Below are 27529 nucleotides of genomic sequence, written 5' to 3' on the forward strand. Positions count from 1 at the left end.
TGTGGTACTTTCTATTGGAGATAAAATTCTCACAGACTCCCTGTCTGACTGGCTTCAAATCTCAATTCTCAGATCTCAGCCTCCTGAGTAGATAGGATTACAGTTTTGAGCCACTGGTATCCAGCTGTGCCTGCTCTTCTTAAGCAACAATCCCAATTTTGCAAGTAATTGTAGAAGAAAATCAAGTATATATGGTCGGTTGAAAATGTTTGAGTACCAGTATGCATGTAACTTCTATTTTGCTAGGATACAATGCAACCGTCCTGGCCTATGGGCAGACTGGCTCTGGAAAAACCTATTCAATGGGAGGTGCATACACTGCTGAGCAAGAGAATGAGCCAACAATTGGGGTTATTCCTAGGGTAATACAAATGCTCTTCAAAGAAATTGATAAAAAGAGTGACTTTGAATTTACTCTGAAAGTATCTTACTTAGAGGTAAGTGATTTATCTTTAATTCTGAATTCAAAATTATCCTTGAGTAGAAAAATAAATCCAAATCAGATTTTTCCTTGTATGACTCAGATTATTAAATTGCATTTTAATAAATTGATAGAGGAAATTTGCTAGCTAAGTTGGATCTGGCTTCCACTCAATTCTTTTCTTATTAGAATCATCTACTTAATCTGTTAGAAGAATTGGTATTGCCATATAAAAAGATGATATGAATTCTTTAATTTTAGTTTGGCCTCTATTACTAATTCCCTGAAGAATGTGCAGAAGAGTATTTGATTTCCCTTTACTGTTTTGAGGCTTGTTAGTTATATTGCTGCACTATGAAGAATGTGGTTAAAACTCAAATGAAATATTGAACTATATGAGTGGTAATAGGGTATGTGCTTATTCAGTTGATATTTCTTGCATACCTATTATGTGCAAGACACTCATGTATTTAGATATATCTTGAGAGATAGCAGCGGACAAAACAAGTAAAAGTTTGCATTCTAGTTGTCAGCATATATCTAACTTCCAAAGCAAATATCAACATGCAATAAAGAAGGTTTATGGAGTTTGATTGGTGCATAGCAGAAAGGTTTTATTTTTAAGAAACAAATAAATTAAGCATGTAATTATAAATTATATGGGAATACTTAATCTTGAAGTTGAATTTCAATGTGATTGGTAAAAGACATAAGAGGTGTACGATTAGAAGAGATGGGGGAGAGGTTAAACATCATTAAGATTAGCCTTCTTAGGTCTTAATCCAGTTGTGATCAAGGCAATTGAATATAAAAGCAACTCAGTATCCTGGCATGTGAAATAATAACAATAATAACAAATATAGTACTTACTGAACATGTGCTAAACATCGTTTTTAGTAAAAGTTCTGCTCATTGTTGAAAAGTTAGTTGCTACCTCTTCTTTGTTCTTCTCTTGCTCCCAACCTCTACTTCCCTTCCATCAAAGACTCAGTCACATTTTACAAACTTGGTGAAAGTGATGTTGTTATGACACTTATCAAAGAATTGAATTGGGGTATAGTGTAACTTTTCCTGTCTACGTATTTCTGAGACCCTGGCTTGAAAGAGTAATCTCAATTTTATTAGAGTATTGTTAGAAAACATCAAATGATTACATACAAAGGTAAGCCCTTCCCTTCCCCATCTTGTGATGGTAGGAATACCCCCAGTCCCTTAAAGTCTTTTTATTTTTGCAACTTTAGAACACCATTTAATAATAGGATGCAAAAGTTAAAGAAAATAATAAGCCCACAATAGTCTGGTAAAGTCATTTGCTTAATTCTAAAAACCTAAAAATAATACTGGTTCTTTATAAACACTTTTTTTTTGTTGATCATGGGGCTTGAACTCTGGGTCTGGGTGTTGCTGTCCTTCAGCTTTTCAGCTCAAGGCTAGTGTTCTATCACTTGAGCCACTGCACCAATTCTAATTTTCTGGTGGTTTATCGGAGACAAGAATTTCACGACTTTCCTGCCTGGGCTGACTTTGAATCGCAATCCTCAGATCTCAGCCTTCTGAGTAGCTAGGATTACAGGCATGAGCAACTGGCGCCCAGCTATAAACACATTTTTTGTTGTTGTTCATGGGGCTTGAACTCAAGGCCTGGGTGCTGTTGCTTAGCTATTTTGCTCAAGGCTAGCACTCTATCACTCTATCACTTTGAGCCACAGCTCCACTTCAGGTTTTCTTGTGGCTAATTGGAGCTAAGAGTCTCACAGACCTTCCTGCCTGGCCTAGCTTCAAACTACAATCCTCAGATTTCAGCCCCCTGAGTAGCTAGGATTACAGGCATGAGCCGCCACCGCCTGGCCCTATGAACACATTTTTTTTTCTTTTTTTTGCCAGTCCTGGGCCTTGAACTCAGGGCCTGGACACTGTCTGTGAGCCTCTTTGTACTCAAGGCTAGTAGCACTCTACCACTTGATCCACAGCTCCTCTTCTGGCTTTTTCTTTTCTTTTTTTTTTTTTATTGTCAAGGTAGTGTACAAAGGGATTACAGTTACATAACTTAAGTAATAAGTACATTTCTTGTCAAACATTACCCCTTCCCTCATTTTTCTCCTACTTTTCCCAATCCCCTCCCCCAAGTTGTACAGATCATTCCAACATATTGTCTTGTGAATATGGCTGTTGCATTGGTTCCCCCCTTGTCTTGTCAAACCATTCTGTCATTTCCCTTCCCTTCTTTAATTCAGATAAATGTGTACTCTCTCTCTCTCTCTCTCTCTCTCTCTCTCTCTCTCTCTCTCCACCAGGGTAGGTTCCCCCCTTGTCTTGTCAAGCCATTCTGTCATTTCCCTTCCCTTCCTTAACACACACACACACACACACACACACACACACACACACATACACTCTCTCCCTCCCAGGGTAGGTTCCCCCCTTGTCTTGTCAAACCATTCTGTCATTTCCCTTCCTTAACACACACACACACACACACACACACACACACACACACACACACACACACAGACACACAGACACACAGACACAGACACAGACACACACACACACACACACACACACACACACACACACACACACACACACACACACACACACACACACACACACACACACACACACACACACACACACACACACACACACACACACACACACACACACACACACACACACACACACACACACACACACACACACACACACACACCCAGGGTACCAAATCCAATACATTGATTTCTTGTTTCTTTTTTTTTGACGGTCGCGGGACCTGAACTCTGGGCCTGGGCACACTGTCCCTCAGCTGTTCAGCTCAAGCTAGTGCTCTACCACTTGAGCCACAGCGCCGCTTCTGGCTTTTTCTGCTTATGTGGTGCTGAGGAATCGAACCCAGGGCCTCCTTCATGCAAGGCAAGCACTCTACCACTGAGCCACCTTCCCAGCCCCTCTTGTTTCTTTTGTATGTTCTTTCTCCTATGGTATATCACCTGTTGTCACTGTACTTCTGGCTTTTTCTGAGTAGACTTTTCTGCCTGGGCTGTCTTCAAACCACAATCTTCAGAATTCAACCTTCTGAAGTAGCTAAGATTACAGGCAAGAGCCACTGGCGCTCAGCTATAAACATATTTTTAAATGCAGAAAGTCATAAACTGTTTTAAAAATTGCCTGTGATCTTACCTCCCAGAGATTACCACTGTTATTTTGTTTTTTTGCCACTTTGTTTTCAATAATGACAGATTTATAATGAAGAAATTTGGGATCTTCTATGCCCGTCTCGTGAGAAAGCCTCTCAAATAAATATTCGGGAGGATCCTAAGGAAGGCATAAAGGTATGTTTATCTTTCATTTGATATTACAAATGTTGGCAAGTACTAAATTTGATATTACTTTTTACTGCCACTATAGTTTTAACTATCAACATATCAGTTTTTCAGGTTTTGTGTTGTCCTGATTCCCTCTGTGAATCTAGAATTCCTAGACAGGAGCTTTGTGATGAAGGGAGTGAGAGAGGGAAGGAAATGGAGGATTCAATTTTACCACCTTTTAATTCTTGAAGGAATATTAATATCAGTAACTTTTCACAGAGTTCTGAAGCTAAGCTGTCCCGTATTGTATCCACTTGCCACAAGTGACCATTTAAACATATAGTAGTTAAAATTGGGTGAATTTAACAGTCAGACTCATGTACATAAGCCACATATCAAGGGCTCCATATCTGCATGTGGCTTCTGACTACAACATTGAACTGCTGTCCTGTAACTGTGCAGTTCAGAAAATTCTGTTTGACAACATGATAGCAAACATTGTTCTCAACTATCAGAAGATATAAAAAGGTGAAAAGTAAATACAAGAATATTTAAATGCATGTCACCGTACAAAGGGGATCACTTAATTTAGACCCTCTATCACATGGCATTGAGGAATAAAAGAAGCAGGTTAGATGGGAACATACTTTGGAAAAGAAGTATAGAACTCATATCTTAACCATTTCTTTCTCCTCCACAAAGCAAGTTGAAGATTTGAAGTACAAGTAAGGGGCAAATGCCTATGCTTCTGAATCTTCTTCTAGATCATTTTAGCCAGGTACCAAAAACAATGTTTTGACAATTTGGATAATAGTTACATGAACCTGGGTAAAATACATGCTATCACCAGAAATAATATTAGTACTGAACTACCTCTCAGTCCTATTCTAAGATTTTTTTCAAATGGCCCAGGAGATGAGATGTGCCAATCAAAGAAGTATATGTTCCTGACATAAATTGGGATGGATAGACAAGTTTGTAAACTTTTTTTTTCAAATAAGATGTATGGAATTTAAGGAAGTAGAGAAAAGAAATAAAAGAATACTCTTCTAGTAGGGAAAAGCTTCATCAGAAAAGCAGTATAAGCTTTGATCAATCTTATGGAGTTGGTTGGGCTGGGACGTAACAGTGGATTTGTTTAGAAGTCATCCCAAAGAGCTTACTTCTATTCCTGGGAACAGTATATAACTAATTCTGAATGAAAGGTTGTCATGGCTACTTTGATCATGTTTTATCTTATGTGTATCTCCAACTGTGTCAGCTCCTGGAGTTTGGGAGAATATTTTTAAATTTCCATGTGTTCTCATTATCTAGCACAGGGTTCAGCAGTTTGGTGACATTTTAGGAAGCAAGATTTTTAGGAAGACTGGATAGAAATGGATTGAAAAGGAGAAAGATTAGGATGAGGAAGAGCAATTGAGGAAATTATTACCTTATTTTTCAGACATAAAGTAATTAGGAGCCAGGACTCAGCTAGTAGATTTGGAAAGGGAAAGAAAGCAATGGACATGAAAGAAGAATTTCTAGGAGTTGGTGATAGGTGAGAAATTGATAAATGAAAGCAAGTTTGAGAATTTGAGAATAGAGATTTTAATAGTAATGGAGTAGTGTAGTAGAGGGAATAAGGTAGAAGGAAATTAAGTTTGATTTATATTTTGCTGATTTCAAAGTATAAGTAATAGGTTGTTACAGATAAAGGACTAGTCAAGTGCTGGTAGCTCACCCTTATAGCTACTCAGGAAGTGGAGACCTGGAGAATCACAGTTCAAAGTCAGTCTAGGCAGAAAAGATTCAGAGGATCCATTTCAAATTAACAAGTAAAATCCTGGGCAGGAAACTTGAGTCATGTGGTAGAGCACACGTGATGAGCAAGAAAGCCTAGCAAGAGCATAAGGGCCCAAGTTGAAGCCTTGGTGCTGGCACAGGAAAACTGAGAGGAAGGCCTAGAAATTAGGACCACAGGTGTAGATTGGGGAACTGTGGAGTAATAAAGTCAGAGCATATTGGCGCTAAAAGGGCTCTCCTAGTCCTAGCCCCACTCCTACCAAAACTCCAAGAGATTATAACTTTTATAGGTTCTCTTAAGGACAGTACCAAGCCTGAGATCCTTTTTCCTGACTTCCTAAGTCACTGAAAACTGTGCCAGAGTATTTTCTTTGGTAAAAGTGAGGTATAGAATGGATGCAAGGTAATGAAAAGATCACGGAGTCCTGTGGAAGAGAAATAGCATAAAAGTTTGTATTAAGCTGGGCGCCAGTGGCTCACGACTGTAATCCTAGCTACTCAAGAGGCTGAGATCAGAGGATCTCGGTTCAAAGTCAGCCCGGACAGGAAAGTCTGTGAGACTCTTATCTCCAATAAATCACTAGAAAACCCGGAAGTGGAGCTGTGGCTCAAGTGATAGAGCTCTCGTCTTCAGCTGAAGAGTGCAGGGACAGCACCCAAGCCCAGAGTTCAAGCCCCACGACCGACCAAAAAAAAAGTTTGTGTTAGACTTTTCTCCTTTGGGCCAAAATTTAGTTTCTTTTGGGGATCCTTAGAAGGAATCTAGTTTTTTCTTCTGTAGCTCCAGTGTTGGATAGAACCCTTGTCTCTGAAGTTCCTATGGATGATTAACTTTGAATGTTAACATCTTAAAGTTGTTGATTTAAGACTCATCATTTTCATGCTTATTTATTGAGGCTCTGCTGGAATATCAAAAAGTTTTTAAACTATCAATCCCTCTTTTTCTGATCAAGCATTTGAAGTATGAATCATAAAGGAATTTATTCTTTCTTTCTCGGAATTAGATTGTGGGACTCACTGAGAAGATTGTTGTAGTTGCCTCAGATACTGTTTTTTGTTTGGAGCAAGGCAACAACTCTAGAACTGTGGCCTCCACCGCTATGAACTCCCAGTCATCGAGATCTCATGCCATCTTTACAATCTCCATAGAGCAAAGAAAGAAAAATGACAAGTAAGTTATACTTTAAGGGAATCATGATTTTTTTTGTTCTAGGAAGGTTGAATACTAGGCTGCCTCTTAATTGATGAGACAAATCATTAGACATTAGTATTATGAGCATTAGTGGCCATGGGAACTATTTCTACTGACATGCAAGAAAATGGGAGCTCATAGATCAGCTTTGATACACAACTACTCAAGTACGTACATTATTCTCACTTGTGTCTTACTGTCATTATTATAGGAATAGCAGCTTTCACTCCAAGTTGCATCTTGTAGACCTTGCTGGATCAGAAAGACAGAAGAAAACCAAGGCTGAAGGGGATCGTCTAAAAGAGGGTGAGAATAATTAAGATCATAGATAAAAACTTATATGTCCTTGTTGTGATTATTGTTTTGAATGATCTATTTCAGGTCACATTCTAATAGCTATGATTCAAGTTTGAGGTTGATTTCAGAAATAGTGAAAACTATTTTTTTCCCTTGCACTCATTCTCTAATTCAGGTATAAGATTTGGATCTGGCCTTTGTTTTGATTTCATCTAGTCCAGGCAAGTTTCAGTTTTAGTTTTGTTTTACCCCTCCCTCAAGTACTTATAATTAAAATAAATATTATGATAGTATTCCAAATATTCACAATCCCTTGCAGATGTTGCATATATAAACTTTATAGCATGATTGCCATATCTGCATTAAAGGTGTTGGATCTAAATAATGAAGGGAGCTCTTTTTTTTTTTTTTTTTAAGGACGCTCTTAAGGCTAGAAAATCCTTATGGTATATGTTACTAGAAATCTTTATGTGTAGTATGATAGTGACTTGGTGATCCGCATTCTTTGGGAATGGTCTTTTAAGAGATTATTAATTTCTGGGCTGGGAAGGTGGCTCAGTGGTAGAGCGCTTGCCTTGCATGCTTGAGGCCCTGGGTTCGATTCCTCAGTACCACATAAGCAAAAAAGAAAAAAAAAAGCCGGAAGTGGCGCTGTGACTCAAGTGGTAGAGCGCTAGCCTTGAGCTGAAGAGCTGAGGGACAGCGCCCAGGCCCAGAGTTCAGGCTCCACGACTGGACCCAAAAAAAAAAAAAAAAAGAGATTATTAATTTCTTTAACAAAGATTAACATATACTTTCTGTTACTCAGTTTTGTTCATAAGGCTCTCATAAAAAATGTCAAATACCTTGCTAAGTCCAGATATATTATGTCTACCATTTTTCTAATAGCTACCAGCTTAGTAACAATACAAAAAAACCCCAGGGATTAACCTAGATTGACTTTTTCTTATTGAACTTATGATGCCTCTAGTAGTCATGCTTCCATTTGTAAGTCCTTGCAAGCTGTCCTTGTAAAAATCCATTTTTCTTCACTGGTCTGTAATTCACCTTTTTTTGAAAAATGAAATTATATCTGCCCAGTCTTCTGGAACATCTTTCTCTGATTCTTCAAAGATCTTTGACATAACTTTAGTGGCCTCATTTGAAATTACTCCTAGTTCCCTTGGCTATTATTCATCTCGTCCAAGACACTTGAAGTCTTATTGAAGTAGTTGTGTTCTCATTACCTCATTTTGGGCTTCCGTTTCTTCTTCGGAACTGAAAAGGCAGAAGAAAAAATAGTGATTGAGGAAACTTACCTCTTTATCGTTATTTTACTGCTGGCACTGGACCTACTTCAACCTTTTGTTTGAATATATTTTAATGTACTTTTTCATTTTACAAAATAATGAATTTCATTGTGATGTTTTAGCACATTTATACCATATATTTCTATTATATTTACCCACTATCACCCTCTCTGGAATAATCAAAAGTATCCCTTTTGTACTATTTTTGTACTTTGGAATTTAGCTTTGTAATTTTTAAAGTTTTTTGTTTTTTTTGTTTTGTTTTTTTTTTTTTGGTCGGTTGTGGGGCTTGAGCTCTGGGCCTGGGCGCTGTCCTTGCACTCTTCAGCTCAAGGCGAGTGCTCTACCTCTTGAGCCACAGCACCACTTCCGGTTTTCTAGTGGTTTTTATTGGAGATAAGAGTCTCACGGACTTTCCTGCCCTGGCTGGCTTTGAACCGCGACCCTCAGATCTCAGCCTCCAGAGTAGGTAGGATTACAGGCGTGAGCCACTGGCGCCTGGCTTAAAGTTCTTATACTTTAAAAATCTCCCTTTAGGTGTACAGTTTCAAGTTGTTTTATTAAGACATAATTCATATATCAAAGATTAACCCATTTAAGCTGTGGATGTATGTTCAGTTGTGCAGGTATTACTAGAGCCTACTTTTAGAACATTTTATCATTCTAATAAGCCTTGTACCCATTGACACTCATTCCCCATTCCTGCCTAGGCCTAAATACATTTCACATAAGTATGATCTCATAATATGTCATCTTTTGTGACTGACTTCTTTCATTTAGTATAAGGTTTGTAGGGTTCATTCATGTCGTGGCATGGAATTAATACTTTATTCCTTTTTATTGCTAATTCAGTTATATGGCTAATACCACATTTGTTTGTCTTTTCATTAATGGTATCTAATTTTGCTTGTTATACACAATATCTGAATATCCATGTATAAGTTTCTGTGTACAGAAATTTGTTAATTCCTTTTTTTGAAAATTTTGTTGTCAAGGTGATGTACATAGGGGTTACAATTACATAAATAAGGTAGTGAGTACGTTTCTTGTCAAATTTATTACCCCCTCCCTCATTTTCCTCCCATTTTCCCTCCCCCTCACCCTCCACCCCTGTGTTAATTCTTATGAGTCTGTACCTAGATGTATAATTGCTGGGTATTATAGTAGATATGTACTATTTATTGTAAAGGTGATGTACAGGGTATTACATTAACATAAATAAGGTAATGAGTACATTTCTTGTCAAACATTGTTACTCCCTTTCCTTCCCCCGACTCCTTCCCCCCAAGTTATAAAGTTTATTTCCAACATAATGTCTTGTGAGTATCGCTGTTGCATTGGTTCACCCTTGTCCTTTGTCTCACCATTTTGTTATTCTTCCCTTCCCCAAATGAGATAAACATATACACAAGACACGGGGTACCAAAAGCAAAAACAGTGACAACAGGAGATAAACCAAAGGGGGAAAAAATGAAAGAAGAAACAAATAACTTCACAAAGTACATTAAAGAACAAAACAAAAAACCCTCTTGTTTCCATGTCTTGGAGTGCATTTTGATTAGCATCATTTTATATGGTCTATGTACATAGCTATTGAGCTATTGGGATCCTATGCTAGGACTATCCTAGACATATACTAAATTAAAATATGATTAGCATGAATTAATTTCACCCCTTTTAAAGTATACAAGACAGTGATTTTCAGTGTATTCACAAGTTTTATAACTATCACCACAGTAAATTTTAGGATATTTTTACATGCCCCCCACAAAGAAACTTATAACGATTAGCAGTTGCTCCCCTTTTTCTGACCAATGTCTTTCCCCCTACTCCTAAGCAGTTAAGAATTCTGTCTCAGTAGATTTACCTCTTCTGTCATTTCATGTAAAAGGAAATTATGCAACGTGGTCTTTTGTTACTGCTTTTACATAGTATAATGTTTCCAAAAAACATCCATATTATACCATTTATCCATAATTTCTTCTTTTTTATTGGCAAACAGTATTCCATTGTATAGAAATACTGAATTTATGGATGTCTAGTTGTTTCCCGTTTTAGTTATTATAAGTAATGCTCTGAATAATTTTGCACAAGGTTTTTATGAATGTATGTTTAGATTTCTTTCTTTTTAGGTTTCTTTTCTAGGTATATATCTAAGAGTGAAGTTGCTGAGTCATATGGTAACTGCATGTTTTAACTTGTTAAAGAACTTCCACACTTTTCCAAGGCAACTGGACCATTTTATGTTTTAATTAGCAATATGCAATAGTTCTAACTTCTCTATATTTTTGTTTGTGTCTTTCTGTTCTAGGGCTTTAAACCCCTGGCCTTGAGCTATCTCATTTTTTTCCTCACAGCTGGAGATCAACTACTTGAATCACACTTTGACTTCTACCTTTCTTTTTTCTTTTTCTTTCTTTTTTTGGTGCTGATTCTGAGGCTTCTCAAGACTAGTGCTCTACCACTTGAGCCACAGTGCCACTTCCCACTTTTTCTGAGTAGTTTATTGGAGATAAAAAGTCTCATGGACTTTGCTGCCAGGGCTTGCTTGGAACCACAATCCTCACATCTCAGCTTTCTGAATAGCTAGAATTACAGGTGTGAGCCAGCAGCACCTGGCCATTCCCAGCTTTTTGTTGGTTAATTAGAAATAAGTTTCTCTAGCCTGGGCTGGCTCCAAACCTCAATCCTCAGATCTTAGCCCTCTGAATAGCTAGGATTATAGACTGGAGCCACTAGCACCTCTCTTTTTTTTTTTTTGGTCGGTTGCGGGGCTTGAACTCTGGGCTTGGGTGCTGTCCCTCAGCTCTTCAGCTCAAGGCGAGCGCTCTACTGCTTGAGCCACAGTGCCACTTATGGACTTTCCTTGCCCGGGCTGCTATGAACTGTGGTCCTCAGATCTCAGCCTCCTGAGTAGCTAGGATTACAGGCGTGAGCCACCAGCACCCTCTTTGTCTTTTTAATCATAGCATTCACAGTGGATGTGAAGTGGTATCTCATTGTGGTTTTTATTTATATTTCACCAATAGCTAATGATTATTGTCTTGTTTATTAGCAATTTGTCTATCATTTGAAAAATCCATTTATATCACATGTAGATCTTTAATCAAATCTCAACTTTTGCATAAGATATGAAATAGTTATCTAGCCTTCTATCTTCTATATGTGGATATCCAGTTATTCTAGTATTACTTGTTGAAAAAAAAGAAACCTGTTCTTGTATATCTTGTTGTACAAGATACTATGTTGAAAACGAACTTTACAACATTGGGGGAGGAGTTGGGGAGGAAAGGGATGGTAGGGGAAAAACAAAGGAGAGGGTAACTGCTGGATAAGAAATGGACTCATTACTTTGCTCATGTAACTGTAACCCCTCTGTACAGTATCTTCACTATAAAAACAACAAAACAAAACAAAAAACCTGTTCTTTCTCTATTCAATTTTCTTGGTCTCCTTGTCAAGACGCATTTATAGTATTCCATTGATTTTCATGTACCCTTACCCTGGTATTGCACTTTCTCAATCACTATCGTTGTGCAGTAGATTTTGAAGTTGAGAAGGTTGCTCTTTCTCAAGATTATTCTGGCTATTCTGGGTCCATTGCATTTCCATATGAATTTTAGGGTCCATTTGTCAATTTCTGCAAAATCCAGCAGAAAAAAAAAGAAAAAAAAACAGCATAAATTTTCAGAGAGATTACACTGAGTCTTGAAATTTGGAAATATTGCCATCTTGACAATGTTGTCTTTTAATGTACAAACATTGAATTATTGTGTTAAATATGTTGCAATAATGTTTTTTAGATTTTAGTGTTGCTTTTTACACTGAATTTAACTGTTCTTTTCAGTACTATTATAAAATTGTTTTTTAATTTCATTTTCAGTAGTTTATTGAGTTTTGTGTATTGATCATGTATCTGATCTTTGCAAAATTTATTCTAATAATTTTAATAGATTTTTAAGATGTCTATATTCAACTAGATCATGTCATTTGTGAATAGAGCTGGTTTCATTTTTTTCAGATTGGTTGCTTTCATGCTTTTTTTCCCCTAATTATCCTAATTAGAACTTTCATTATAGCATGGAATAGAAATAATAAGTGAATATTGTGGTTTTAACTACTCAAAAAGCTGAGATCTGAAAAATGTGGTTTGGAGCCAGTTAGGGTAGATAAATCTGTGAGAATCATATCTCCAAACAATAAGCAAAAAGCCAGAAGTGGAGGTGTGACTCGGGTGGTAAAGCACCAGTCATGAGTGATGAAGCCAAACAAGAACACAAGGCCCTGATATTAAATCCCAGTAGTAGTAAAAAAAAGTGAATATCGTTGTTTATATTGTTTTCTTATGCCTAATTTTTAAGGAAAATAAATCCAGTCTTTTACTATTAAGTTTGATGTTAGCTAAAAATTTTTCCTAGAAGTCCCTCCTTAGGTTAAAGGTGATTCTCTTCTACATGTAGTTTGAATGTTTTCATCATGAATGGGTATTTATCAAATATTTTTTCATCATTTATGGGCATGATCATGTTACTTTTATTCCTTAGTCCAGATTATAAATAGCCAAATAGCCTTTGGCAGAATAAAAAATATTCCTCATCCCCAAACTGATATGGTATATTGCATTCATTGGTTTTTGGATGTTTAATTAGTCTTTCATTCTTAGGACAATCTACTTCAATTTCACTTGTTTGTGGTTGTCTAGTGACTTGCTTAGATCAATTTTATGTTTCGTGTAGCTGACATCACAAAAGTGTCTGCTAACTAGTTTAATGGCTACCTAACGATTAGTTACAGAATTCTTTCAATTCCTGAGCCTATATAAATCTTCCATCATTTGCCTAGGAGTTTGTGTGGTGAGGTATGGGGGGGGGGGTACCTTCAAATATCCAGCAGTTTACACATGGGCAATTCATTCCCTGCTTGATCTGAATTTAATTTAGCCAGAAATGCAACACTTAGGGTTTTTTTAGGTCTTTCTTGACCATGTATATAGCCCTGCACATGCATATGGCTTTCTAGAGCTATAGACTTATGATCAGAACTTGGTTTTATTCCCTAGATCTTCCTTACAATCTTTGGCTACATTTTGCTTCACCATGGTTAAATTTAGTGTCTTATCTTTGGATTTTTCTATACATATGTACACACATTAGTAATGTCAGTCAGTATGTCAGGCCCTGAAGGAGCCATCCCCCTACTCCCACCACTCTCAGAGCCTAGACCCACCCTGCATCATCACTTTTATGGCTATCCCCAGCACCAGCTTGGCTCAAGAACAGCTTGGTGAATTAGAGGGGTTCAGAATATCTTCATCCTACCAGCTTCTCCAAATCTCTACGTATTTTGAAAATAGTATGACAAGGCACCAGTGGCTTATGCTTGTAATTTTAGTTATTAAGGAGGCTGAGGTCTCAGAATCACATTCCAAGCCAGCCCAGTTAACCACCAACACCCAGAAATAGAAGTGAGGCCCAAGTGGTAGTATGCCAATCAACCTTGAGTAAAACAACCAAGGGGCCCCAGTACCAGCACAAAAACAAATTTGCAAGAAGACATAACATGAGACTACTCATCACTTTAAATTTTTAAAATTGTTATTATAAAGGTGATATACAGAGAGGGTTACAAGTCAGGTAAAGGGTACATCTTTAAATTTTAATTTATTGTTATTATAAAGGCGATATACAGAGGGATTACAGTTACATAAAACAGTAATAAGTACATTTCCTAACATTAGCAGTATCATCCTTTCCCTTACTCTCCCAATCCCTCCCTCCTGCCTCTACCTGCAAATCGTATAGTTCACTTTAAACACTGTGAGCACCACTGCTAAACTTGGTCACAATTTTTCCCTCGTTTGGTGCCACCCCTCCCAAAGACAGACAAATAAACCATAGAGAAAGAAAAGAAACCAGAAACAAGAAAAATTTTTCTTGTTTCCATACTCTGGAGTTCACTTTGTTACACATATATTTTATATGATCAGAGGCAAATAGGACTTTGTGTTTCTCCCCTAGAGTATCCTTATGGTCTCAATGTGTATGAGTATATAGAGTCCTGTATAATTTATAATATCACAGTATAGATCCAACTTCCAAATATGAAACATGTTGTTTGTCTCTCTGAACTTACCTCACTTAACAGGATTTGTTCTAGGTCCATCCATTTCCCTGCAAATGATATAATATTCTTTCTAATGGTTGTGTAAAATTCCATTGTGTATAGGTACCAAATCTTTTGGATCCATTCCTCTGTTCTAGGTCATCTGTCCTGTTTTCATATTTTAGCTATTGTGAATAGTGTGGCAATGAACATGCCAGTGTCTTTAGGTTATTCTGGCTTGTGATGTTCAGAGTCGATGCCCAGAAATGGTATGGGTCCTTGGGAAGATGTATGTTTAGTTTTTTGAGGAGTCTTTAGAGTGTTATCCAAAGTGGTTATATTACGTCTTACATTTCCATCAACAGTGCAATAGAGTTCCTTTTTCCTTACATCCCTGCCAACATTTGTTGTTCAAATTCACAATGTTGACCATGCTAACTGGGGTGAGATGGTATCTCAGAGTTGATTTGATTTGCATTTCTTTAATGGCCAGGGATGATATGCATATCTTTGCCATTCTAACCTCTTCTGAGAAGTCTCTCCTTAGCTCCTTTGCCCATTTAGTAATTGGTTTATTAGCTTTGGTAAGGGTTAGTTTCTTGAGTTCCTTTTACATTTTGGATATTAGACCTCTGTCTGATGTATTACTGGTAAAGATTTTCTCCCAGTCTGTTAGCTATCTTTCTAGTTTAGTTACTATATCCTTAGCTGAGCAGAACTTTTTTTTTTTTGGTTGTTCGAGGGCTTGAACTCTGGGCCTGTGTGCTCAACAGTGCAATAGAGTTCCTTTTTCCGTACATCCCTGCCAACATATGTTGTTCAAATTCACAATGTTGACCATGCTAACTGGGGTAAGATGTTATCTCAGAGTTGTTTTGATTTGCATTTCTTTAATGGCCAGGGATGATGTGCATATCTTTGCCATTCTAACCTCTTCTGAGAAGTCTCTCCTTAGCTCCTTTGCCCATTTAGTAATTGGTTTATTAGCTTTGGTAAGGGTTAGTTTCTTGAGCTCCTTGTACATTTTGGATATTAGACCTCTGTCTGATGTATTACTGGTAAAGATTTTCTCCCAGTCTGTTAGCTATCTTTCTAGTTTAGTACTATATCCTTAGCTGAGCAGAACTTTTATTTTTTGGTCGTTCAAGGGCTTGAACTCGGGGCCTGTGTGCTGTCCCTGAGCTCTTCAGCTCAAGGCGAGCACTCTACCATTTGAGCCACAGTGCCACTTCCGGTTTTCTAGTGGTTTATTGGAGATAAGAGTTTCATGGACTTTCCTGCCCAGGCTTTGAACCACAATCCTCAGATCTCAGCCTTCTGAGTCGCTAGGATGATAGGTATGAGCCACCTGCGCCAGGCTCAACACTAATTTTTTAAGAGACTCTATTTTCCAGTGTATATCTTTGGGTTCCTTATCAAATATCAGATCTTTGGATTTATTTTTGTGCCAATATCGGGCTTTTTTTTCACTAATTGGATATATGTTTATATTTATAGATCATTTATAGTCCTGATTAAATTATCTATTCAAGATATTTCTCAGTCAATGTGGGTGCTGAACATTTCCTTTTAAATTTTTCTATTTTTATGTATCTGAATAAAACATAATTATGCCACTGTTAATTAGATTCTAAGTATATTGCACATGGGAAACAGAAAAATGTCCATATCATAACAGTAGAGTTTAATGAATGTTCACAAAGTAAAATACACTCATATAACTTGTATCTAGATGAAATATTACCAGAAGTAGCATCCATGCCCTCTTCTAGGTAACAAATGGTAATTATTGTCCAGACTTAGCAAATATATAGATGGTCCATGCTCCTCCACTCAGTTCAAAACCAATAACTTACTTATAGATATCTTTATAGATCACATTTGATGATTACCATGGTCCATTAGTATGATAGGTATAAGCCCTTATTTATGGATAAAGGAAAGTTTCACACATACTGGTATGTGGCAGAAGCAAAACTTGAACTAAGATATTTGGTCTCCTAATTACATGCCCAACTCCATCCTCTCTCAGTGATTGCTTCTATAAGGCTTTCATCCATTTTCCTAAGAGTTCATTCCTTTTTTTTTCTGACCAAGCTGTCTATATCTATATTGTAAGATTACTTTATTTTTTTTATCCTAATTTACCCACCCTTTCTGCTTTAGTTTTGTTTTTGTTTTACTTACGCAGGATCATTTCTCAGCTGTGGCATTGTTGACATTTTGGGTTAAATAATCAAGGTAGGGAACAATTCTGTACATTGCAGAATGTTTAGCAGCATCCTGAACCTCTGCCCACTAGATGCCAGTAGCACACATACTGCTCTCTTACCCTACTGATTTGTGATGATCAACTGTCTCCAGATATTACCAAATATCACCTAGGGAGTCAAATTGCCCATAGTTTAGAAGCACTACCCATGGAGCTACTTCACTTTACTCCTACCTAGTTTTTCTCCCTTTTAATAAATACACCTTTATACCAGTTGTGAAACCCATTGTAGTGTGCCTCCATGGTACCTTTGAAGTTATATTTCCTTCTACTGTAAAAAAAATTTATTTCTCCTTTGATTTTGTTGCCATAGTGAACAAACACCCAACAGTATTGTTGACTCACTTCTTGCTTGATCTCTTTTCACTCTCAATTTCCAAAAGAATTTCAGTATATAATTTTATCTGGGTATCTTTCTCTATAACCATCCTTAATTAAAACATCTAAGTACTATTTTTTATCCTTGTTAAAAACATATCATTTTAATGTCATAAAATCAAATCCTATTTTGTGGTGATTTCCCTACAGGGAAACACTCAATGTCCCTAGCCCCTTTGTATTTCAAATCCCAACTCTAGCTTGAAGGGAATTAAAAAAAAGTAACATTGTTTACTTCATCCTTAAGTCCAGATTTTTCTGGTATTTTGGTTTTATTTCTATGTAAAACTGTAGCTAGTTTTGCTTAGAAGCTTTGACAAACAATCTTTATCATTGATGTAGATGGATATGAGCCAGTTAGATGGTACAGAGTTCTGTTTGGCTGAAAGGAAAGGACTGATAGGGAGATTAGTATAGGTGTTCACAAGCAGATTTGATAAATCTTAGCAAACTCTCTCCTGGAAGGATAAATATCTCTGTGAAATGGATTGTCTCGATGACTGCTTAAAAGATTTGCTTGTCTTTTATATTGGGGAGATTTAAGCGTGTGTATAGGCTAAAAAGAAGGAATTAGTGAAGGAAAATTAAATTCAAGATCACCAGTGCCCTGCTAGGCTATAATCCTAGCTACTCAGGAGGTTGAGATCTGAAGATTGTAGTTTGAAGCCATCTTGGGCAGAAAAGTCTTTAAGGGTCTTTTTAAATTTTTTTTGGGGGGGGTCCAGTTGTGAGGCCTGAACTCTGGGCCTGGGCGCTGTCCCTCAGCTCTTCAGCTCAAGGCTAGCACTCTACCACTTGAGCCACAGAGCCACTTCTGGCTTTTTTCTTTTTGCTTATGTGGTACTGAGGAATCAAACCCAGGGCCTCATGCATGCAAGGCAAGCGCTCTACTACTGAGCCACCTTCCCAGCCCTTTAAAGGTCTTTTTAATCTTTAAAAAGGAGTTACCATTCAACATGTCAGTTTATAAGTACAGTGCATCTGTTAGTCTTTATCTCCTATTAGCCACTCCCTAAAAATAAAAAACGGAAGTGGGGTACCAGCCTTGAGCAAAAAAGCTAATGGAAACTGCAGTACCGCTAAGAAAGTAAGAGACCAAGAATGAAGAGAAAGGGAGAGGGAGGAAGAAGAGGGGGAGGGGAGAAGAAAAGAAATCCTAGTCCCAGAGAAAATGAAGAAGATAGAAATATCAGCAAAGATAAAAGGAAGAACTTTGAGAATAAAGGCAGCTATTCCATCTGAAACAAGAGCAAGGAAAAGGGAATAAGCAGCATCAAAGAGAGGAATGTGAGGAATGGCAAAGGGAGGTTAGGAAGCACTATATACAACTTCAATCTCCGTAGAGTAATTGATGAAATAGAGAGTGAAGAAAGATTTGTATTCTTGAAAATAGTGTTCAGAATCACTGCCAGATTAGTCAAGCAAGAATAAGGAAGTGAAGATGGTTAATTTACTGAATTTAGCTAAGGTCTGTAGTATGTTTGTAATGGATCCAATCCATTTAGTTATGTCATTCATTCCTTTAGCACTGCAGGCAACAGATACACAAACATGCCTCAGTGTACACACAGTTGGATTAACGTGTGTTGGGAGGAGCTAGGTATAACTCAGTGGTATTTTATTTGCCTAGCATGTGTGAATGGAAATGACAGATCATGTGTTCTATGAGTACTTTGGGAAGCAAAACTGAAATAATTGGCCATAATAATTGGCTATAGGATTCAAAATAAGTAGTTGAAGGCCCAAAAGATGCAGAGCTAATGAGAGTGTTAGAAAGTATCAGTAAATTGGTACTCACCGTAAGGGTGAGGAACAGAATCCATGAAAAGCTGGGAGGGAGTTAGAGGGAAACTTGGAATTTGAGATCTTCCTGGTCAAGTTTTCACCATTGATGGAATACCTGAGAAAGTGAACTTAAAGAAAGAAAGAAAGATTAAGCTGGTGGCTCAGACCTGCAATCCTAGCCACTCAGGAGGCTGTGATATAAGGATCTTCTAAAGCCAGCTTGGGCAGAAAAGTCTGTGAGACTGTTATATCTAATTAACTATGAGGAAACCAGAAGTAGAGCTGTGACTCTAGGTGATAGAGCACTAACCTTGAACAAAAAAGCTCAGGGACAACACTTAGGACCTGAGTTCAAGCCCCATGACTGACAAAAAAAGAAGGAAAGATTAGTTTGGGCTCACAATTGCAGTCCCTTTCGTTACTTGTCTCCTTTTCTGTGGGCCTGTGGTAAGGCAAAACATGACAAAAAGGGTTGAAAAGAGGGAACCTACCTAGAAAGTAGAGAAGTAACAAAAGGGGCAAGGATAAGATACATCCTTGGAAGTCCCATCTTCAATGACTACTTTCTCCATCTAGACCCACATGCTTAACTCATCAATGGATTAACCCATCAATGAGGTTAGTAATGGCATGATCTCAACATCTCTTAATACCAGAACCATCTGAGGATCAAGCCTTAAATACACAGCCTTTGAGAACATTTTATTTCTTTTAATTTTTTTTCAAACAAAAAGTTTTAATATATTCACAGAATGACAAATAATGATTTATAAAATTTCCTTCTCTTCATGCATTTATCTGGAAACATTTTATATCCAAACCACAATAGGATCTTGAAAGTATGTGCTTTCATGTTATAACTGAATAAGTAAAAAGCAGAGTAGAGCTAACAATAATGATGCCATTTGTCTGGTCCACTGGTTTTTAAGAAAATACTTTCGGGCGGATAATTTGTTAACAGTAAAAATTTATTTCTTGGAAGGGGTGACACTGATCAAGATACATTGTACTCATATCCTGACTTAGGGAATTGTAACCTCTTTGTACAAGTACTTAATAGCATAAAAAATTATTTCTCACAGCTCTTAAACTGGAGAAGTGCAAGATTGTGACACCAGCAAAACTGGTGTCTAGTGAAGGTGTCTTCTCACTGCATTCTCATGGCAGAAAAATATAGAAGGGGAAAAAAGATGAGCACTGTGTCTTTACATGACAACAGGGACAGAAGAACAAAAAGGGCATGCTAGCTCCCTCCAGCCCTGTTGTAAAGGCAGAAATCCCATCCATGAGTTTGTAAAGACCTCCTGGCCTCATCACTTCTGAAAACTGTTCCACTAGGATCAATTTTCAACCTGAATTCTAGGGAATACATTCAAACAGGAAAACCATTGTTTAGCATTTAAGTGGTATGTGATGTGTGTCTTTAATTCCCACTACAACTCAATAAATTGTTGAGATTTGCCTCATTTTATATAGAAATTTATACAGGATCATACATCTAGTCAATGACAGTCAGGATTGGAACCTAAGTCTACATAATATTGCAGCCCATACATTTAACCAGTATAATAATGAGAAATCAAGTGCTTTAGAAGGGACTTCAGATTATTACAACATTTGAAAAAGCAAACTCCTGAGTTACATAAAGTAAGAAAGAAGCATTGCCCTTTCAAACACAATGAGAAGAAAAGTTATTCTAATGAAGCAGAAAGAACATAGGACAATTGTGAAAAGTAGTTATTCATTTTATTTCACAGCGTTAGTTTAAGGATTCTGATAATGGCTATAGAACATAAATAACTATACCTTTGTTATCATAATGATAGCTATCTATCTTCCTGCTTTGTTTGTAAATCTAATATTTAGACCTTTATTCTTTGAACTTTACCTAAAGAGACACTTTCAAAAAAGTGAGTAGGATTAAGAAATTTCCTTATAATTGATGACAATATTTCCATGGGACTATACACCTATGTAGGTGTATGGAAGGTGCTTTGCCAAGAAATTTGAATTTTTTTTCCTGCTATTAGGTATTAATATTAACCGAGGGCTCCTGTGCCTGGGAAATGTAATCAGTGCTCTTGGAGATGACAAAAAGAGTAGCTTTGTGCCCTACAGAGATTCCAAGTTGACCCGACTGCTTCAAGGTAAGTCCAAAGTGCTTCTGAAAATAAAATTGTAATTCAGCATAATAGATAGTGCAGAGAAAGCAAGCAGGTAAAAAGCCAGCTATTTGGGCTATCACAGATACAGCTGTCTAATTGATAAATAGGAGAGATTGTTATTAGCAGTCAGATTTCTAAGATAATGAAAATAATTTCTTCCTTATATAACTTTGAGAGCCAAGAAATCCATAGAGTGCCGATTGTACATTGCACCTGAGAATGAACGTGATGACTGTTTCTTTAATTAATAGGGCTGCTAAGTAAATGTCTCTGGAGAGTTAAAATCCCTCTAGGGGGGCATCCTAAGAATGTTTAATTCTAATAGTGGTTTTGAACTTACATGGGCCAGGCCCCAAATGTTTTAACCTGATTAACTGCTGAAATCATAGTTTCTCTTGAGAATAGGGACATGTGCAATAGAAATTTCTGCACATCAGAAATCTTAGGGTTTTTAAGCCAACTGCTGGTAGCTCGCACCTGTAATCCTAGCTACTCAGGAAGCTGAAGTCCAGGGATCACAGTTCAAAGTCAGTGCCAAATGGAAAAGTCTGTGAGACTCTTCAGCTAACTACTGAAAAGAAAGAAGTGGATCTGTGGCTCAAATAGTGGAGCACAATCTTTGAGTGAAAAAGCCAAGCAACAATGAAAGGACCTGTTCAAGCCCTACTACTGGCATCAAATAAAAGAAAACAGTGTTTTTTAATATGAGTAGAACACTTGTAGATATCTAATAATTTTTTCTTATAGCTCAAGTTTGAAGTCATCATCTACTTGTTGGATTTGTTTTTATTCTTTTCAGATTCTCTAGGAGGCAATAGCCATACCCTTATGATAGCCTGCGTGAGTCCTGCTGACTCTAATCTAGAGGAAACATTAAATACCCTTCGCTATGCTGACAGAGCAAGAAAAATCAAGAACAAACCTGTCATTAATATTGATCCCCAGACAGCTGAACTTAATCATCTAAGGCAACAGGTATAAGGGACTAAAGTTTCTATAGTATAAGTACAATTATGTGAATGGAATGATAGAACCTCTGCTTCTTAGCTTCTTCTCTAAGCATTATGTTAGTTTGGGACTTTTAAAGTATTCATGTATTTGCTGTCCATTTAAGATTGTAGATGTAAGGGCTGGGAAGTTGGCTCAGTGGTAGAGCGCTTGCCTTGCATGCCTGAGGCCCTGGGTTCAATTCCTCAGCACCACATAAGCAAAAAGAAAAAAAGCCGGAAGTGGCGCTGTGACTCAAGTGGTAGAGTGCTAGCCTTGAGCTGAAGAGCTGAGGGACAGTGCCCAGGCCCAGAGTTCAGGTCCCACGACCGGACTTCCCCCCCCCCCCCCAAAAAAAAAAAAAAGATTATAGTTGTAGCCAGCTTCTGGTGGCTACATCAGTTATCCTAGCTATTCAGGAGGCTGGGATCTGAGGATTGCAGTTCAAAGCCAGCCTGGGCAGAAAAGCCCCTGAGACTTTTATCTCCAATTAACCACCAGAAAACTGGAACTGGAGCTGTGGCCCAAAGTGGTAGAGTGCTAGCCTTGAGCAGAAAAGTTCAGTGACAGTGCCCAGGTCCTGAGTTCAATCCCCATGACCAGCCCACCTCCCCCCAAAAAAGATTGGGGGTGACTTGGAATTTCACTGATAATAAAGAGGTGAACAGTGGCCAGATCCTTAAGTTTCTTAGTGATTTGTTAACAAATTTTTTTTTTTTTTTTGTCGGTTGTGGGGCTTGAACTCTGGGCCTGGGCGCTGTCCCTCAGCTCTTCAGCTCAAAGCGAGCGGCTCTCTACCACTTGAGCTATAGCGCCACTTCCGGTTTTCTGGTGGTTTATTGGAGATAGGAGTCTCACGGTCTTTCCTGCCCGGGCTGGTTTTGAACCACGATCCTCAGATCTCAGCCTCCTGAGTAGCTAGGATTACAGGCGTGAGCCACCAGCGCCCGGCTATTCGTTAACAAATTTAAAACTGGAAAAAAGTGAAAGTGCTCACCTGAAATCCCAGCACTTAAGGTGAGGGAGGATCAAGAGTTGGAGGTCAATCTGGGCTACATAGTGAGACTCTCTCTCTCTCTCTCTCTCTCTCTCTCTCTCTCTCTCTCTCTCTCTCTCTCTCTCTCTCACACACACACACACACACACACACTCTCTCTCTCTCTCTCTCTCTCTCTCACACACACACACACACACACACACACACACACACACACACACACACTCACTCACTGAAAAAAATAATTTGAGACTCGAAAGTACTAAGAGCCAGTAACAGTTTTCAGTAAGAGGGTAACATGGTGAAATGTCTGCTTTAGGAAAATCACTCCAGCAAAGTTATAGAAAATAAACTCAAGGTGGGCATAGCTACAGCCAGGCAGTTGAATGGATAGGGCTTGTTGATAACAGATTTGATGTGGAAAAGGAGGGTAATTAATGTGAGTCAAGGTTGGTTCCCAAGTCTGTTACTTGGACAATTGAATAAATGAGAATACTAATCATTGAGTCAAGGAATATAGGAGGAAAGCAGGTTAGGTAGGAAAACAAATGATGAATTCATGTTGGATTTGAAGGGCTTGCAGGTTATATAAGTGTAAATGTTGAAGCAGAGGTGGTTTATGGTTCTGATGTATCAAGATCTGAGCTAACATAACAGGCTTAAGAGTCATCAATATTGAAATGCTATCTGAAAATACGGGATGGATGAGATGAGTGCCTGGCAAATTAAATGTACTCACTAAATATTAATTACTAAATAAGCAAATGGTCAGAAGTCTAAAACAATAACTGGGGAGCTACCAGCACTTAAGAATGGGGAAAAGGGAGATGACAAGAGAGGCATGAAAAGAGTAGATAGGGGGGAAAAGCAGTGATGTCATAGAAACGAGGGTAGGTCATTTCAAGGAAGGTCATCATAAGTATAAAATTAGGAAGAGCAGTAAAGTAAGATGAGAAAATAACATGCCTATTCTTATCAAGGAGGCTGATGGTGACCACAGTGAGAAAGTCAGAAGAGTGAGAAAAGCAGGTTACTACAGGATAAATGGATACATAGTATGGTAGATAAGGAAGTGCAAGAAGCTAATCACTTCATGCTTCAAGGAAGCAAGGTGAGCAAAGGCAGTAGCTACGCAGTCAACAGCAGAAGCACATGTCTATTTTTTAAATATAAATGTAGAACTCGTTAGGTGAAACTGAAATTGAGAACTAAGGGACTAGGACAGTCATCTAAGAATGATCAAATGATAGAGGACTTGAGAACACAGAAGGTTTAAATATACTCTCAACAGAAATGGGAGGGATAGAAGATCATAAATTTGTGGTGATGTAAATGATTTGCTTGTTCAACAACAGCTCAAGTAGTCCCTGTAGAGATGAGAAAGCAGGAATTAGATGGATGAAGGTTTAAAAGGGTCTTTTCTTTCCTTTTTGGTATAGTACTGATTTCCACTGGAAACCAGCTTCCTCCCATATAACTGTCCAGTATTTCTGTCATTCTTCCTCAGTGGTAAATGCTATGCAGTTCATCTCTTTTCTTCCCTATCCTTGTCTTTCATTTCCTTCCTAGAGACCACTACACAGAATATAATTAATTTACTTGCCCAAAGTATCATCTGAATTATAAAATACCACACTCAGTTCTATTTCCTTTTTTTCTTAATGTTTATTCTTTTATTTCTGGTCCTGGGGCTTGAATGCTGTCCCTGAGCTACTTTCTTTCTTTCTTTTGCTACTTTTTTTTTTTTTTTGCCTGTCCTGGGGCTTGAACTCAGGGCCTGGACACTGTGAGCCTCTCTGTGCTCAAGACTAGCACTCTACCACTTGAGCCACAGCACCACTTCCAGTTTTTTCTACTTATGTGGTACTGAGGAATTGAACCCAGCGCTTCATGAATGCTGGGCAAGCATTCTCCCACCAAGCCACATTCCCAGCCTCTGAGCTACTTTTGTTCAAGGCTAACACTCTACTACTTGAGCCACAGCACCACTTCTGGCCTTTTCTGTGATTAATTGGAGATAAGAATCTCTCAAACTGGGACTGGGAAGGTGGCTTAGTGGTAGAGTGCTTGCCTTGCATTCATGAGGACCTGGCTTCGATTCCTCAATACCACATGAATAGAAAAAGCCAGAAGTGGCACTATGGCTCAAGTGGTAGAGTGCTAGTCTTGAGCTGAAGAGCTGAGGGACAGCGCCAGGCCCAGAGTTCAGGCCCATGACGGACAAAAAAAAAAACTTTCAAACTTTCATACTCAGATTAGCTTTGAACCACCATCCTCAGATCTTAGCCTCCTAAGTAGCTAAGATTACAGGTGTGAACCACCAGTGTCCAGCTTATGTTTATTTGTATGTGTGTATGCACGTGTGTGCACACACAGTCCTGGGGCTTGAACTCAAGGCCTTGGTACTATTTCTGAGATTTTGTCCTCAGAACTAGTGCTCTACACCAGCTCCAGTTCTGGCTTTTTGCTGATTAATTGAAGATGTCTGGACTGGCTTTGAACAGCAAACGTCAGATTTCAGCCTCCTGAAACTATGATTACAGGCATGAGCCACTGGTGCTCCAGCTATGTTTATTATTATTGGAGAAAATGTCCTTTTTGTTATTCACTTATTTGTTTATTCATTCTAACATTAAATATTTATTGAATAATATCATGTGCCTAAAATGCCTTAGACTTCATAGGCACTAAGTAAAAATTTACTTAATTACTCTTGTTAATTGTGGTAATTTCATCACAGAGGGATAGTTTTGATTAGTTTGATTTTTCTTTGCTTCTCACAGGTACAACAGCTACAAGTCTTACTGCTACAAGCCCATGGAGGTACCCTGCCTGGATCTATAAAGTAAGAGTTATAGATGAGTTAAATGTATTTTCTAACACACGCTTTTTTTTTGGGGGGGGGGGGGGGAGTCCAGTCGTGGGGCCTGAACTCTGGGCCTGGGCCACTGTCCCTCAGCTCTTTAGCTCAAGGCTAGCACTCTACCGCTTGAGCCACAGCGCCACTTCCGGCTTTTTTCTTTTTGCTTATGTGGTGCTGAGGAATGGAACCCAGGGCCTTAGGCATGCAAAGCAAGCGCTCTACCACTGAGCCACCTTTCCAGCCCTTAACACACGCTTTTTTTCCTGATAATTTTTTTCGTTTTGATATCCTAAAATTTTTGGTAGCACTTTGTGTCAAGGAAGTGATTTTACCCACATTACTACTACTTAGGACTTAACTAATGTATTGGAAAGAACATGGGTTCTGATCTTCAAATTTTATTAGTTGGAATGCTACTGTTAGAAAGAGCTCTTTCCCCATTTATTTCTTCGATGGCCCACATAGATACGTGGGTACTTATTTTGTTTGTGGTTTTAACATTGAATACTATCATTTAAGCAATGAAGTGCATTGCTTTATTGCCACCTTGTCCATTCTTACCTGCTTTCATGTTGCTCTTATATTCTTTAACAAGTCTTCAAGTTTTTTGAGCATTTCCACAGGATGTTCCAAACTACATTTTCCCAGCATCAGGTCTAGAATTAACCATATGTCAAGGAGTCCTAGTTTCTTTAATTGGAAAATGGTGCTTAGAAACCTAAGACTGTGTGCTGGCACTAGTTCGTACTCATTGTTTCTGGGGTGTCACTGCCTCTAAGCCCTCTCATTAGGTAGAGCTCAGAAATACCTGCATATAATTCATACATAAAGTCATCTACATTTTGAATATATATAAAGAATCATGATTTCCATGCGTATGATTCTTAGTCTTTTTCTAACACTGTTTTGTTCATCTTAGCTTCTTACCTCTCCTTATTTATAATTTCTTTCTCAAATAGTAAAAATCAAGGTCTCCTTATCTGCAGTCTATTTATTTACATGTTCAGTTCTAGTGTACACATGAAGTAATTTCCAAATTGCCTTGAGAAACTTCTATGAACTAGATTATAATATTTATGTATAATTTTTTCTGTATTTAAGCTTAGAGTATCCAGGCAGGATGCTGTTTCCCAGTTACTGTTTGTCTTTCATTTTGAATTGCCCCTACATCTTCATTAGTTTTAATTATTTTAATCTTATGTATGTGAAATGCAATAAGTCTAAGAGTCAGAGTTATGCAAAAATTTATGCTCAGAGAAATGAAAGGAAAAACAAGACCCAACTATATATGCTACATACAGGAGAAACATTTCACTTTGAAGAGCATTCATATACTGAAAACAAAGATATAGAAAAGGATTTTTCCACTGAAATGGAAACCAAAAAAGAACAGGGATAACAATACTAATACCAGCTAACTATATTAAGTTGAAAGAATGTCAAGCATCTTTTCTAAGTGCAATGATTAGAACTTAATAATAAGGAATTTCAGGAAATTCACAAATACATAGAAAAATTAAATGGCATGAGCCTGAACAATATTCTATCGTTTGTATATACAACATTTTTTAACTTTTTATTTATTTTTACTTTTTAATTGTTATTATAAAGATGATGTACAGAGGGGTTATAGTTACTAAAGTCAGGTAATGAGTAAATTTATTTTGGGAAATGTCACCCCTTTCATA

General features: G+C 37.8%; 1 protein-coding gene across 3 annotated transcripts in view; it reads left to right on the forward strand.

Moving 5' to 3' along the window:
* The window catches only part of Kif4a (kinesin family member 4A), a 92557-nt gene that overhangs the window by 3803 nt on the left and 61225 nt on the right, over positions 1–27529 (forward strand). For all 3 annotated transcript variants that reach the window (XM_070040260.1, XM_070040261.1, XM_070040262.1), the window contains exons 4-10: positions 247–437; positions 3661–3753; positions 6519–6685; positions 6918–7012; positions 20860–20976; positions 21794–21969; positions 25762–25823. In XM_070040260.1, coding sequence (XP_069896361.1) covers positions 247–437; positions 3661–3753; positions 6519–6685; positions 6918–7012; positions 20860–20976; positions 21794–21969; positions 25762–25823 — 901 coding nt within the window. The remainder of the gene's footprint in view (positions 1–246; positions 438–3660; positions 3754–6518; positions 6686–6917; positions 7013–20859; positions 20977–21793; positions 21970–25761; positions 25824–27529) is intronic.

This window comes from Dipodomys merriami, unplaced genomic scaffold (assembly GCF_024711535.1).
Source record: "Dipodomys merriami isolate MVZ:Mamm:240054 unplaced genomic scaffold, mDipMer1.0.p SCAF_3, whole genome shotgun sequence".
Taxonomy (NCBI): Eukaryota; Metazoa; Chordata; class Mammalia; order Rodentia; family Heteromyidae; genus Dipodomys; species Dipodomys merriami.